At 25.7% G+C, this 15,008-nt stretch overlaps 2 protein-coding genes across 2 annotated transcripts; both read left to right on the top strand.

The window, feature by feature from the left end:
• The first annotated feature begins 5,415 nt into the window (after window positions 1-5,415).
• Window positions 5,416-6,363, top strand: LOC112600589 (sm-like protein LSM3A). Its single transcript, XM_025347858.1, has 3 exons — window positions 5,416-5,589; window positions 5,663-5,773; window positions 6,040-6,363. Exons 1-3 carry the CDS (start codon window positions 5,557-5,559, stop codon window positions 6,214-6,216), a joined length of 321 nt encoding a protein of 106 aa, XP_025203643.1. The 5' UTR covers window positions 5,416-5,556; the 3' UTR covers window positions 6,217-6,363.
• Window positions 6,364-9,198: 2,835 nt separating this feature from the next.
• Window positions 9,199-14,604, top strand: LOC112600591 (wiskott-Aldrich syndrome protein family member 3). Its single transcript, XM_025347860.1, has 10 exons — window positions 9,199-9,482; window positions 12,030-12,333; window positions 12,432-12,585; window positions 12,654-12,768; window positions 12,852-13,004; window positions 13,154-13,344; window positions 13,421-13,627; window positions 13,711-13,969; window positions 14,047-14,260; window positions 14,356-14,604. Exons 2-10 carry the CDS (start codon window positions 12,042-12,044, stop codon window positions 14,529-14,531), a joined length of 1,761 nt encoding a protein of 586 aa, XP_025203645.1. The 5' UTR covers window positions 9,199-9,482; window positions 12,030-12,041; the 3' UTR covers window positions 14,532-14,604.
• Window positions 14,605-15,008: the final 404 nt, after the last annotated feature.

The following is a 15,008-nucleotide window of genomic DNA, read 5'->3' as shown; positions in this document are numbered from 1 at the left end:
GTACTAAATACTAATAAATTATTTTTACTTGACTATATACCATTACATTCACATGAGAATACCATTGACAGTTTATAACTATTTACTTTTTTCTTTTTTTCATTAGTATATAATTACAACTTATACCCATAACCCGTTATAAAAAGAAAAAAAGTAAAATAAAACATTATTAAATTTGAAAAAAATATTTCAAATAATTAGATGATAGTATAATACCAACGTACAATTAATTTAGTGAAGTATAAATAATTTTGAATACGAATTCATTTTTTTGTTAAATCTACTTGTGATCATATTTTTTATATTTTTGATTTGTTAATTATAACTTCTTCAAAAATTTAAGCCTTTAGGTAATAAAATAAAAAATGTGAAATTGTCAATCTCAATAGGAAGATTGATGACAAATTCAAATCTGTTTTCAGATTGCTTATCGCTTTACTAAATCAGTTGCAAGCTTAACAAAGAAAACGTCTAAATATCTATATTCCACGTGTATTAGACAAAGACAGAAACGTTAGTTACTTTGGTACAAATTTAAACTATGTATCTAGTCATCTTAGTAATTAAAAAAATGAAAATATTAATAAAATAATAAAATTATGGTATCGATGATCGATCTCAAAAATATTGTAAAAATTGCCGTAGGTATTGCAAACTGCGTAACAAAGTTGTTTATCAAATTTTATGATTTATTAATGTTCTAAAATGTATTATAATGATAATAACTAATAGGTATAGCATACTGGATTGCGCCAAGGTGAGCGAGTCTGTAAACACCATGATGATATTTAAAATATTTTTCAGTATTTCTGTTGATATTAATAATTTGACGCAAATGTGATGATTACGAATAAAGGTGATTTTCGCATAAAGAGCATGGAAAGTTGCAAAAAAGTGATAAAATAACAAAATAGTAATGTTTCAAGTGACCTTAACTTTAATTTAATTAAAATTACTTAAATTATAATTAATTGTCTCAGACTATGATAGTTATCATAAATGTATGGTTTTTAATCTTATATAATAAAATACAAAAAAAATAGTACAAAACAGTTACAAAAACGGTTTTTTTTTGTAAAATTGTAAGAATACATTTTAAACTACTTATCAAACGATTATTTTGATTCATGTACGAAAATCATTTAATTGTGTTAAATTTAACATAATACAATAAACATTTGAGAATTTTGTTTTATGAATTTTGAATGGATTTATATAGAAGTATATATACATCCTTAAAGGTCTTAAATAATCTAAATAATTTTGTTAATTTTGCAATAATAGTAAAAGTAATAACTCTCGTCTCTTATATAATTAGTTAAAATATTATCAAGCCTAAACATAGGTGCCCATGAGTAAAATTTTAGAAAAAGCAAAATAAAATAATTTTCAAGTGTTAGCTAAATAATGGTTTAATGTTATGTCAACATATAATTTTATAAATTAGTCATGTTTGTATACTAAATTTGTTTCAAAGTTAGTATTAAAATTAAATTCAATAAATTCTTAAAAAATCAATAGAAAATCAAGTATATGTAATCAAATTTATTATTCAGTTTCGTATTAAATAAAAACTGTAAATTTCTTCGTTTCATTATAAACATATTAATGACATCCTGAATGAAAATATCTTTATTCAAGTTCAATGTTCATCCTTTAACTATGAACACTTACCATATATATATATATATATATGAGTATTAGTGTATTATCATGTAAACCATCTTCATATAGGTAGTAGAACGAAGTCATGTTTTTACTTTTTACTCTTCTTAATGTATTGAATGATCTTTATATTGTGCACGTTGTTGGGGGCAATGATTATATAGAAGCATTAAGTATATTTTTTTCACCCTGGATTTCAATCAAATTGTTATTAATTCATTACAGAGATTAATATCAAACCCTAAATTGGTTAAATCAGTATATGACTCACATGCGTATACTTGCGTATAATTATTTTCACACAGCAAATAATTTTGGTATTGTATCTATTGACGTAGTAAAGTATGATGGATTTGAATTTGAATTAACTTGTGTAGAAACACTAGATTCTTTTGATGTAAGTGATTCAAACACTATATAAAATGCGCCATTTTCATCACTGTTTTCTTCTTCTAAAAAATGACTGAATATTTATGATTATAAAAACAATCAACGAACAGCCGGGATTCACTAATGTTATATACTTATTTGAACGACAGAAGACTAACATTCAGTACACTGCGTACAAAGATTGAAAGGTGCATATATTTTGTAATCAGTTATGAACTCGTAAATAATATTATAGTAACACGTTCATTAGAAATTTGAGCAAATGGAACATTAAGTGTTATCTGATAAAATATGTGTATTTAATGTTTATAGTTTTAACACAAATTATTTGTGATCAATAATAATCTTACGTATGTTTTTATCATTTAGGTTGTTAATACGATAACTATATCGTAATTACACGTATTTTACATCTTTATAGTGATCAAGAAAAAAATTTATCTTATGCTATCTAGGTTATTAGGTAATATTATGGTATATTTATAAAATTATAAGTCCATATTATTTTTTCTGGGATGAGGCAAGTACCGCATCTTCTCTCCCCAATGATTGCCCATGATCCTTTATCCAGTAGTTCGTTTATCTCAATTTTTAAACTAGACCAATGGTGTGGTGAACATATTCATATACGTCTCAAACGGGCAATTTCCCTTGTCAAATTTTGAGGGAGAACCCCCTTACCTGACACCACAATATATTTTGTGGACCAACAATTCTGTATACTGTATTTTTAGTAATGCAAAAGAAAAGAGAACGCAAGACACTTTGGGCAAACCAAAAGATAAATCGAAATATTGAATAGATATTGTTTAATAATAAAAGTTGACACTTGGAAAAAATGTTAGCACTCAATACTTTTATTAATGGGGGGGGGGGGGTATAAACATATGTATTTGCTCGCAGTTAATATATCACTCGCTGCACTACTGAACCACACCAAATTATTTAATTTTTATAAGTGCTATAATTTACAATATAAATTTTATTATTTCCATAAAATTATAATAATGACCATTATTTTATTATAAGTAATTACAAAATACCAATGTAACATAGCAGAATAGTAGATCAAATTTAACATACAACTTTGTAATTTTCAAATTCTGTTTTAAAAAATTAATAATTAACACATAATGTATTAACATATCATTAGGTATATAAATACATTCAAAATTATTACATTGGTACCTATACAATAACCTTATATATGTGTTATACCTGCTACACTGTATATACATATTAATTATTATTTATTATAATAGTTGCAAAACCTTTAATGACGTAATTATAATTTGTTAATTATCGTCAGAACACCCAAAGGCCAGAAATCAGAATTTAGAAGAGGTATTTACAATAATTTTCAACTCGAAAATGGTAGATGATATAGAATATAGAATATAAAACATAGATCATAGATCCTTTATAATTAGTTAATTAGTATATATATAGTAGCACCTATTTAATGTATGTACATAAACTTATTTCTGTTTTACAAAATTTTTCTAATAAAAACAAAATATAATGAGTTTATAATATAGTAGTTATTTATCTATTATTTATTAGCCTGGATTAAAGAGCGGTAGAGGGGTCATTGTCCCGGGTCTTATACTTAAAAGTGTTTTAGGGCCTCTCAATGGTTTTTACCACAATTTTTTTTTTACAGCATCAAAATTGATAATAATTTTACTTTTGGCCATTATAAAGAATTTTAAATAAAATAATTTTATACTATTTTAGTATCAGTAAAATGTATAGATCAATAAAAATCTATTTTTAAATACATTAATAATAGACCTCCGCTCCAGTCATCGTCGTCATTCGTCAGACGCTATTCTTCATTTTTCAGTATAAATAAGTTTAATATGTAGTAACTAGAACACAAGGAAATTCAACTATCTTAAGGTAAGTTGTATATATTTGTATGGAAAATGTTTAATGCATGTCTTGCAGATAATCAATCTGATTACATTAAATAATCTAAATAATTAAATAATTTTCAAATGCAGAAGCAAAAAAAAAAAAAAAATTGTAATATATTATGTTGTAATTTTTTATGTATAAATTATGATCAATGTGGAATATTGAGCTATCTGTACATTGCTCGGGCAATTTGAACCGAGATTACAAACAAATATTTTTTGTGCAATATTTTTATTAATTTTATTATTACTTATTAATTATAATTGTATTATTATATTTTATTATATTATGAAAACGACTATAATAATTATAATTCACGATGCCATAAAAATAAATAATTAAGTTATTAATTATTATCAATTATCATATTGAAATTATGTAGAATTTTATTATTACCTTTTAATATATACATCATTCACTAGAATGGCATTCAGTATTGCAAAGTCCGTCAATAAAATTGAATTATTCTGTAGGTACTTCATCGATTTGTGATTAATTTTGCATTCGTGTCAATTTCATAAGTTTATCTTTCATTGGGATATATTTTAAATTGAAAATGTAAATAATTTAGAATTTAGATAATATTAGTTTATAAATATATATTATGTAGTTATTAATTGAGATAATCAAGCCAAAAACATATCAGGAATGTGCTTTATCTAAGTCTAAAATTTGAATTTTCATCGATTCTCTAATATTGTTTTCATTATTTTTATTGCTTTAATTTTTAGATTTATTAAACGACTCATGTTTATTGTGGTAAATCAATGTAGATATGCCTTGTTTTTGTTCATTTTTTTAATTATTAGATGTTTATCAACTTCTTTTTCTACATACTTCATGAAATACTTCATTATTTTTTATGTCGTTAAAAATGACTTGTATTAGTTAAAATTGGCTTGTAGTAGTAATTCTTCTTCGATTTTTAATTTTGTTATTATATTTACAATAAATAATAAATATGTTGAACCAATTATAGGAAATGTACCTACCTACTTCACAGGTTAATATCTTGTATCATGGTGATGAACATGTTTTTTCATTAACTATATGAGAATCTTAATTGCTCCATTATAAATTCAAAAATCCATTTTCATATTACATGTAACATGTAAAAAGTAACTTTTTAGAGCTATAAATGTCGTGCCTTGCTTAAAAGTTGTGATATGATGTAAGTATTAGTTGAATTACCATTAATTATTGAATAGAGTATAAATAATAGTAGTACAGTTTATTCTATAATCAACGGTATTACTCAACGAGAATATGCAACTATTGTAACACTTTGCAAGTTTGCAACGTACTGCCCGAGCGCTTCTTTATTATGATTTATGACACTATTAAGATAACAACAGCGCACTCTAGTATTTTTTTATTAAACTAAAACAAAATATATTTTATCATTGAGGTTATGTTGTTTTAAATACAATTGTTCAATTTTTAACAACAATCACCAGTAAAAAGTAAAATTAAAAATTATTCTTAAATTATTAATATTTGTTATTTTGTTACCTTTAATCTAAGACCGAGCTTACGTTTCTTACAGTTATTTAAGAAAGTAATTTTGAAAAAGTTGTATTTATGGTAACTAAAATGCCAGAAGGAGAATCAGAGGTAAAATAATTTTAACTGAATTAGCATTTACATTTTTTAGTAAGCATTGATATAATTTTTTAATTTATTTCAGCCCGTTTCACTAGTGACGATCAAAGAGCCAGTTGATTTAATTCGTCTTAGTGTTGATGAACGAATTTATGTTAAGATGCGCCATGACCGAGAACTACGGGGTCGACTTCATGTAAATATTAATATCTTTTTAGATTATATTTTTAAAAAGATGTAATTATCAAATATATTACATTAAGAAATAAAGTAATCACGGTGTACAGTTTAAAAATAATCTAAAATAATGATTAATTACAATTTTTTGTTATTATTATTTTTTTGCTAGTAGAATTAAATAATTTTTAGTTCAGTGTCTTTCTTTAATTTATCTTAATAAATTATTAATTGATTAATGTAATATAAATATATTTAAATTAAATAAATAAGTTTCTTGTTTAGGCTTTTGATCAGCATTTAAACATGGTGTTAGGAGAAGCCGAAGAGACTATTACTACAATTGAAGTTGATGAAGAAACATTTGAAGAAGTATATAAAACTACTAAACGTACTATACCTATGTTATTTGTTAGAGGAGATGGTGTAATACTTGTGTCTCCTCCTTCTACTACATCATAATAAATTTTTATTTTTATTTGATAAAAATGCTAAAATACTTCAAAAGTTAACTTGTATATTTAACTCATTTGTCAAATTGTATTTAATACAAATAATTAATATTAAATAGAATAAGTTCTAATAATTTTAAAGATATGTAATTATAAGTGGTTGAATGATTTGTGTTTATTTTTTTAATCTAATTTACAATGCTTCATTATTTATGAATTTGTCAAATATGTTTAATTACTTTTAAAATCGATTACATTTTAACTATACAATAATAATAAGAATGATAGTAAATATAATTATAAATTAGAGACAACGCATAATATTCAGAATTAAAAAAAAAGTATTTTATTCATGTAATATAAACATTTATATTATAATGTAATAGCAGTGGGTTTCAAGTGCAAATTTCCAAACTCACTAATGTCATATTTATATAAATTTGAGTAAATTAATCCCTACTTTCTAATCAGTTTTGTTTTGTTTTATTTTATAGTAAATTATTATTATGTTAAACATCAATATCATATTATTTTGTTATTTCAAACTAAACTAAAACTTGATTAGAATTAACATGCTCATTAGTGTATTAATTTTTGGTAACATAAATAAAAAAATAATCTGTTTTTAAATGATCTATAATTAATAACTATATTATAGTAAAAACCAGTAATGTATTTTTACTATACTCTAGGAATGTAGTACTTTTTAGAAATATTCTTATAAACAAGCATAAAATAGGAAATATGTGTAAAATAAATATTCTAAAATTTAAGAAATAGTACATAAAGTTTCTATAGCTGAAAATGGTAACTATAAAAATTTTAATATGACTGGAATTAAATAACTTCTGGATACATATAATTATAAATTATTAAAAATGGTTGAGATTAACATAAATGCATTTATTATGTTATCCTGAATGTAATCATGACAAATTATTTTTCTATAATAATTATTTTTTATTTAAATTTATTATGCAATATTATTTTGCTAAATTGTTTTAGTAATGTTTGGACTTTTGAAGAATGATTATATTTACATTTACACAGTTGTATCAATATATTCATCCTGTATATCAATAGTTGCAATAGTTATTTACAAAATTATAAATTCATTTGGTAATTTAAATATTATTTATTTTCTTAATTCTGTCATTCATATTTTACATTAGGTACCTATTTAATTGATTTAAATAACCTGCTTATTATATTAAATGTTTATTAACACTACTTTTTAAGAAAACAAAAATAAGAATTAATATAAATCTAAAATAAGTACTAAATATATTAAAGAGCACGAAAACTGATTGAGATTTCCTTTGGTTATTTTAATCTAGGCACGAAATTACTCATCACTTTCTTACCTACTGAATACTGATATAGGTAGACTGGTTAACGAATGACGACTCTTGACAGTAGTCCATTCATTAATTCATTTTAAAGTTGGTATGATAATATGTTGAGTATTTTTTTAGAATAATTTTAGATTCAAAGTGGAGCGATGAATATAGATACTTATTTAAAAATATTTTGTGATTTTTTTGTCTGTCATCACCTTTTGTGGCAATTAAAATGCTTTAATTTTCGACTTGGCAGTGATCTCTGGTAAAAATTGGATATATTTTTTTTATAGTTTAGAAGTCAAAAGCAAAAATTTCTCAAATACTTTTCAAAATAATTGAAGAAAGCGAAGATAAAATAGAAGGAAAACAGGAATTTTTACGCTAAACAAATTTTTGAGAAAATGTATTTTTTTACTATGGTATTAATGTATTATTTAAAAACAAATAGTTATAGAAATTTACTTGAAAAAATATTTTTATACCTAATCATTTTCTATAGGTAGGTACGTGCGATAAGTAGTTTTCAAAATATTTATACTATTTTTGAGCTACCAATTTATTGACTGGCGTCATATATTATGATAGAATATGTGAAAAATCCTTTATTAGGATTGCAACTCTTATATTTTTAGTTATGTCAATTTAACTTTTTTAAAACAAAATCGAATTTTCTGTACACTTTTTAATGCATATTTAAAACTTTTTAACTTTTCATGGAATTTTTTTTTGTTAAGTAGCATTTTTATCGTAGGTACTATCGACTAATTTTCTCTATTTAATCTTCTATTTGCACAAATTTTACAATGATAAATAATTAAATAAAAAATTTAACAAAATGACACATTGACATATCTATAACAGTGACCCACTTTATAAACATCTATTACCTATACATTAGAGCTATTTGGTCACTTTTTTATAATGTATAGATACTTTTTAATGGGTCTAGATTATACAGTTGTTTTTTTAGTAGGTATTTCCCATAAAACTATTAGTAAGGGTAACCCAATTAAATACCTATTTTATAAATGCCTGATTCATTGCTCTAATTTTCTTAAATTTTAAGATATCTGTTAGATTTTTGAATAATTTTGATATGTATGCCTGGATCTAAATAGGTACGCGACATAGTTGTTTTGTATGTGGTAAATATTAAATAATCTACAAACTATCTGAAACAAATCATTAACGCACATGCATTAGCCATTAGGTAGGTGGTACCTATATTTGTATTAGGTAGATATTATGCTTATCAAGAATTAGTTTTATGGATTCATTAATATTACATAAAGATATATTTGTTATATTATTTTATTCTACACAAGCGTACTAACTTTTTTTTTTTGATTCAGTTTTCTTTTCAAAAAATTTAAAAGACGTATTATATCTTTTTATTTTTAAACGAGTATCAGGGTATTCACTATTCTACCTATAGGCTATAATAGTAATAAATACTATAATGAATAATAATATCATTGAAAATAATATTGGCATTTGGCATGTCGACTGTCGAGCGGTCTATCACGATTCGTGATTATATTATCCAAACAAGTTGGTGCGCATTTTTTCTTCCACGAGTCGCTGGTAGGGCGGCGATATAATATATTGTTATTTACCGTACGCCATTTGTTGGTACTACGATCCTGTCGCTCCCGGACAACACCAGCGCGACTGATAATCGATGGTATCGACTATCGAACGTTTTCTCCGCCTCTACACGCCAGTCCTTGAGCCACCGTGTTGTTTATCTATCGCGCGCCACGAATTTCCGCCGCCCGTTTCGTAATTCGTTCTCGCACGTATCGTGCGTCCGTGCCGTCGATGTCTGATGCGTCTGACCCGTCGACATGGCGTTGTTCCCGCGGTGACGGACGTCGGGCACCCCAAACACTTGGCGTCACCGGAATCGGATCGTTGTTAAATGACCACTGAGGTGAGTGGACGTGCCACTGACAACAACACATTTGCGTCGTGTGTATACACACCTATCTCATTACTATTTATGTTTCTCGTTGCTGTCTTTTCGTTGGGCGTATGGTCTAAATGGGACGTACAATTTTCCATACATACGTGTGTAATATATACATGTCATATTATGCATTTTATATATTATGTACCGTCTGTCGTGTCCGATCAACGACACCTGTGCAGACACTCGGTATTGTCCAGGTCTATGGCTGTTTAATCATACGCTGTACTAAGGTTGTTCATAACGTGTCATGTATGCAGACCAGATTCAAATGTACAAATCTCACTGGATAAACATGTGTCCAATTCAAATTTTCATCAGTTCTCATTCTGAATAATTGTTAAAGTACTAGACTAGGACGCATCTGATCTATGTCATTGGAATCTTTCTACTTGATATTTTTATATTTAATCAATGCTTTGTTAAATATAATCTGATGTAGTTTACAGTAGCATTAATGTTTTCAACAATTTATTATTGCTTACAAATTCATAACATTAGCTGTCATTTAGAGGTCTTTGTAGTGCAACTTTTGTATTTACAATATGGGAAACGCCCGTTATAAACATTTTTGATTGATGACAATTTCAGTTTTATTGATTATTGATTAGGTTATAAATTAATTTGTCTTGACCCACCTATATTTGCTTATATTATTTGTAAATAACTATGAAATGTTTGTTATAGTTGTATGATCTCATTCCCATTTTAATTTTTGACATATAAGTATTTAGTAGATATTGTGTCATGCTTATCAGTAAAACTATGTAGCTGATATGTATAATGACTATACTAAATAGAATAAATTAATCTGGTTTTTATCAACAAAATAATTTTTATAGTTATTATTCTATTTTATCTAACAGAAAGTAGTTATTATGTGAACAATTCGGCTTATATTATCCTGAGAACTAACAATTTTTGTACAGTTATGTAAAGAATAATGCATATTGGTAATACTTATATTAATCATAATAATTTAGTTTGTTATGATAAATATTTTAAGTATTATCAGTCATTAATAATCCGTTCTCTTAAATAATTTAATGTGGATGAATATTATTTTTAGGCTTATCATTTATGTATAGGTTATATTTGTTAAATAAGGTCGTTTCTTAGTAGCTCTCATTTTATTAGGTTTTGATAAGTAATTGTTCTTCTTGTTTTTTACTAAATTAATAATTGCTATTTATGCTGAGTATTTTAATAATTATTGATTATATTATATTATAATAAATAATCATTAATAGGTATAAATCAAGCTTATTTTATACTTGTCTCTGTTTAATTGAGATATTATGAATATAAAAGTTAATAAAATTATAATTTTAAGATTATTTATTGTAGCTATAATGAAATAATAATATTAAGCTGGTTTATAAAAGTGATTAGTATTAAAAATAATAAACTTTATATATATATTGACTTTAAAAAAACAAAACTACATTAGAGTCATAGGTTTGTGAAATAAATATAAATTCACATACTTGCACATTAATAATAAAATATTAAAATAAATTTCATTAGTTATCATCTCTTTTTTTAATTTTAATATTTTGTTAGGTAAAGTTAGTTAAAATTATTATTATAAAAAAATTGCCAAAACTAGAGATATGAATAATGAATAACTAAAACAATGTCTATTCATAAACAAATTATTTATTAAATATTTATATTATAATGTATATAGATTAAATTTATATGTCTATATTGTGTAGGTAGTGTATTATATGGAAATTATATGTACGTTTTACATGTATAGAGTATGATTATAACACAAGTGTTAGATTATAATTAATTTTTTTTTTTTTTGGTAAGTGGGAGTAATAAGATTTCAGAAACATATCATGTTTAGACAATTTACCTCTCTTATAGTTTTAATGAAATATTAAAGATTTAATTAAATTAATTATTAAAACAAATACTTAAACCCTTACCTAAACTATTAAATGGGTACCTAATTTATTTTAAGTTATAATTTTGGTAGGTAATAGGAAATTATTTAATAACATTTGGAAATCTTAATTTTATTATCCTATATTTTATATATATATATATATATATATATATATATTTTATATTATATAAATATAATTAAATTTATTAATTTGCTATTGATATAATAGTAAGGTAGAAAATGCTAAAAGCAGGATTGTATTATATGTTATATTTTTGAATGTAACAAACATATTTCAATGAGCCCCCTATATGTATCAATGAAACAAATTAATGTTTAAATTGACCCTCATTGCTAGTTGGGCGATGTCATAATAATAATCAACTACATAGTAGGTACTTATCTAATTGTAATTGATTAAAAACATGGGGAGCTTGAAATTATACATTTTTAGCAAGAAAATGGCAGAAATATAATGCAACAAAATAAAATATACTTATATTTACTTTACTCTTAATTCAATTTTCATATATTTATTTAATCTAAAATTTTTTATTTATCTATTTGTAAAAATAATTAAATTATTTCATAATTATATTGTCTTTATTTTTCAGTATACATAAACTATGCCATTGCCAAAGCGTGTTGTAGAACCTGTGCATGTAGCACGTAACACAGTCTCACAAGCAGGAAGTTATGGTGCTACGAGTTCAATATCTAATGAGTTAGAAGCTGTCACAAATGGCACCCTTGCTAATACAGTACGTCAGTTGTCAAGCTTATCTAAACAAGCTGAAGATATGTTTGGCGAACTTGTACGTGAAGCCCATTCACTTACTGTACGAGTTAATTCATTACAAATTAGGTTAGATAGATTGTCTGTCAACACAAAACAATTAGATAGTACTGGCGAAGAAGGTAATTAAAATCTACTTTATTTAAATTTAAATTCATTCATATACTATGTCATGTAAATTATCTTTAAATTAAATACTTAATGTAAATTATTGTTATAGTATCCTTACAAGACATTCATATGAGAAAAGCTTTCAAAAGTGCTATTGTATTTGATCAACAAGTTCTTTCAAGGGATACAATGCCTGCGCCAATGCTTGAAATGTATTCTCAATGTGATAAACCTCCTCCTCTTTATAAACTCAATCCTTATCGGTAATTAAAAAAAAATAATAAACATGAAGTATTGGAATAAAGGTTTTTTTTTATATTTATACATATAGAGAGGATGGTAAAGATGGAATGAAGTTCTATACAGATCCAGATTACTTTTTCAATTTATGGAGGTTAGAAATGTTAAAAGACACTGAAAAAATGATGCATGATCGTGGAAAAAAGGTATTTTCTTAAATTTTGGTTATTCCCACTAATGAAGTACATCGTAAACTTAGTTAATTAACTTGATTTTTTCAATTCAATAGCCTCATAGACCCAAAGCAGAAGGGAGTGGTGGTCGTCATAAAAAAAGAGTCCGACAACCATATAGTACGAGAGAACGACAAAGACAACTTGCTACTCAGCATGGAGAGTATATTATGCCTCAAGATAACTCTCATTATAGGGCACCACATCAGGTATACATTTCATATTTTTAAATAATTAAAAATAAATATTTAATTTTCAACGTCTGACATCTATATTTAAAAATATTTTTTATTGATTTATTAACATATTTTAAACTACTAAGTAGCTTATAATTTTAAATTGCTTATATATTTTTAAGCCTTATGAATACATGGAAGAAAGCACAATGATGTTGGGCTTATCAATGAATGATCAACACCGACCATCACGACCAAATAGTATAGAGTTACGTCGATCTTACGGTCCAGAGCAACTACATAATCATCACACAGGAAATAACATGGTAGATGGACGTATTTATAGTCCTCCCCCTATGAATATAATTGATAGGTAAATTAACATAATTTTTTTAAAGTACATATCTTATATTGAAAAAATTTTTGAATTGAAATATTTTACTTTTTAGCAATAACTACGCTGCACCACTCGGTAGCAATAGTATGATGTATGATGAATCAAACTTATACAATCATCAAACGCAACAAAATAATTACCAGTATACGGGTAGTATGGGTGAAGTAATTAGTCCATTGGGAACACCTAGTCGGGGAGGTAGAATTAGACCATCTCAACCACCCCCTGCTCCTCCAAGCAATAATAATTCAAATAACAGGTAAGTGAAATATAGTTTTGACTATTCTTAATATTTTATTATAATTTTGACTAATATAAATGTAACATTATTTTTCAATTTAGTACACCCACTGTATCATCAGCCAGCACTCCAACTCGTGGTCGCAGTTTGAGTTCCAATCGTGAAACATTACCACCTCCGCCACCTCCTCCAATTGAAAACAATTTACCTTTTACTGAACCTTTACCACCACCACCACCACCTGTATCTATTAGTCCTCCTTTACCTTCAGCTAACATTCCACCTCCTCCACCTTTACCGCCAATGCCTGATCCACCAGCATCATTAGCCAATGGTGATGTAAAATCACCACCAAAACAAGTAAATACTTAAAAAAAATTAAAATTGTTTATGATGTTAAATAATTGTATTATTTATTATTTTCATGATTTGCGTAGAAGTCTCCATCCAATCTTATAATTCATTCAAAACCATTGATACTTCCTGCTGACTGTAATAATGTGAGACCACTAAATGGTGTTATTAATGATTTAAAAACAACTGTAACCAATATCAGTAGTGGCACTGTTAGTGCATTGAAAAAAACACCTGGGCCAGGTCATGTTGCTCATTATGATCCACGTAGTGATTTGCTTAAGGCTATTAGAGACGGTGAGATATTAATATTGATTTATTTACACGATATTGCTCTACATCAATGATTTAAATATTTCTTATTAATCAAAAAATATATATTATATGTTAAGGTGTTGAGCTGAGAAAAGTAGAAAAAATAAAACAAAAAGAAGGAGAGCGTAGCAATGCATTACATGATGTTGCTTCAATATTAGCACGTCGTGTAGCTGTTGAAATTTCTGATTCCGATTCTGCATCAGGCAGTGAATATGACAGTGACGGCTGGGCTGAAGAGACTTGTGCTTAGTAAATAATTTAAAATAATATTAATCAGTAATTTTAACAAACATTCCTTGTCATTGTCTACCAATATTTTAAGTTTCATCAGCTCATTTCTTTTGTTTTTTGAGTGTATGTGCGTTTGAGATAAATTGAAATATTTCATTATGTTGTAACCAACGATTCTATTTACTAAGCAATGTATATCTGATAATGAACAATATTCTATTTAAAAGCGAATAGTAAACTAAATAAATTATTTTTTCAGCAGTAGAATTTATTTGCTAATCTATCTGTTGTTATATTTTTATATGCATAAACATTAAATTATTATTGAATATTATACTTTGGAGTTTATCATAGAAACATTAAATTGTATAATGTATATAATATATATAATAATATAAAAAATAGCCCCAAAGTTATCAATATCAATTCCAGGAGATAATGCATTTGTATAATAATAATAGTTAATAAATTTGCAACTCGTATTCCTATATTTTCC

Source organism: Melanaphis sacchari, unplaced genomic scaffold (genome assembly GCF_002803265.2).
Source record: "Melanaphis sacchari strain LSU unplaced genomic scaffold, SCAv2.0 Contig65_pilon_pilon, whole genome shotgun sequence".
NCBI lineage: Eukaryota > Metazoa > Arthropoda > Insecta > Hemiptera > Aphididae > Melanaphis > Melanaphis sacchari.
The sequence above is the reverse complement of the archived record's forward strand: the minus strand, read 5'-3'. Positions and strand labels throughout refer to the sequence as shown.

Excerpts from the sequence above, each read along its gene's own strand:
- LOC112600589 (XM_025347858.1), top strand. The coding sequence starts at position 5,557 with ATGGTAACTAAAATGCCAGAAGGAGAATCAGAG. Across the intron at positions 5,590-5,662 it reads TGCCAGAAGGAGAATCAGAG|CCCGTTTCACTAGTGACGAT; the intron begins GTAAAATAATTT and ends AATTTATTTCAG. Across the intron at positions 5,774-6,039 it reads AACTACGGGGTCGACTTCAT|GCTTTTGATCAGCATTTAAA; the intron begins GTAAATATTAAT and ends TTTCTTGTTTAG.
- LOC112600591 (XM_025347860.1), top strand. The coding sequence starts at position 12,042 with ATGCCATTGCCAAAGCGTGTTGTAGAACCTGTGCATGTAGCACGTAAC. Across the intron at positions 12,334-12,431 it reads AGATAGTACTGGCGAAGAAG|TATCCTTACAAGACATTCAT; the intron begins GTAATTAAAATC and ends TTATTGTTATAG. Across the intron at positions 13,628-13,710 it reads AATAATAATTCAAATAACAG|TACACCCACTGTATCATCAG; the intron begins GTAAGTGAAATA and ends TTTTCAATTTAG.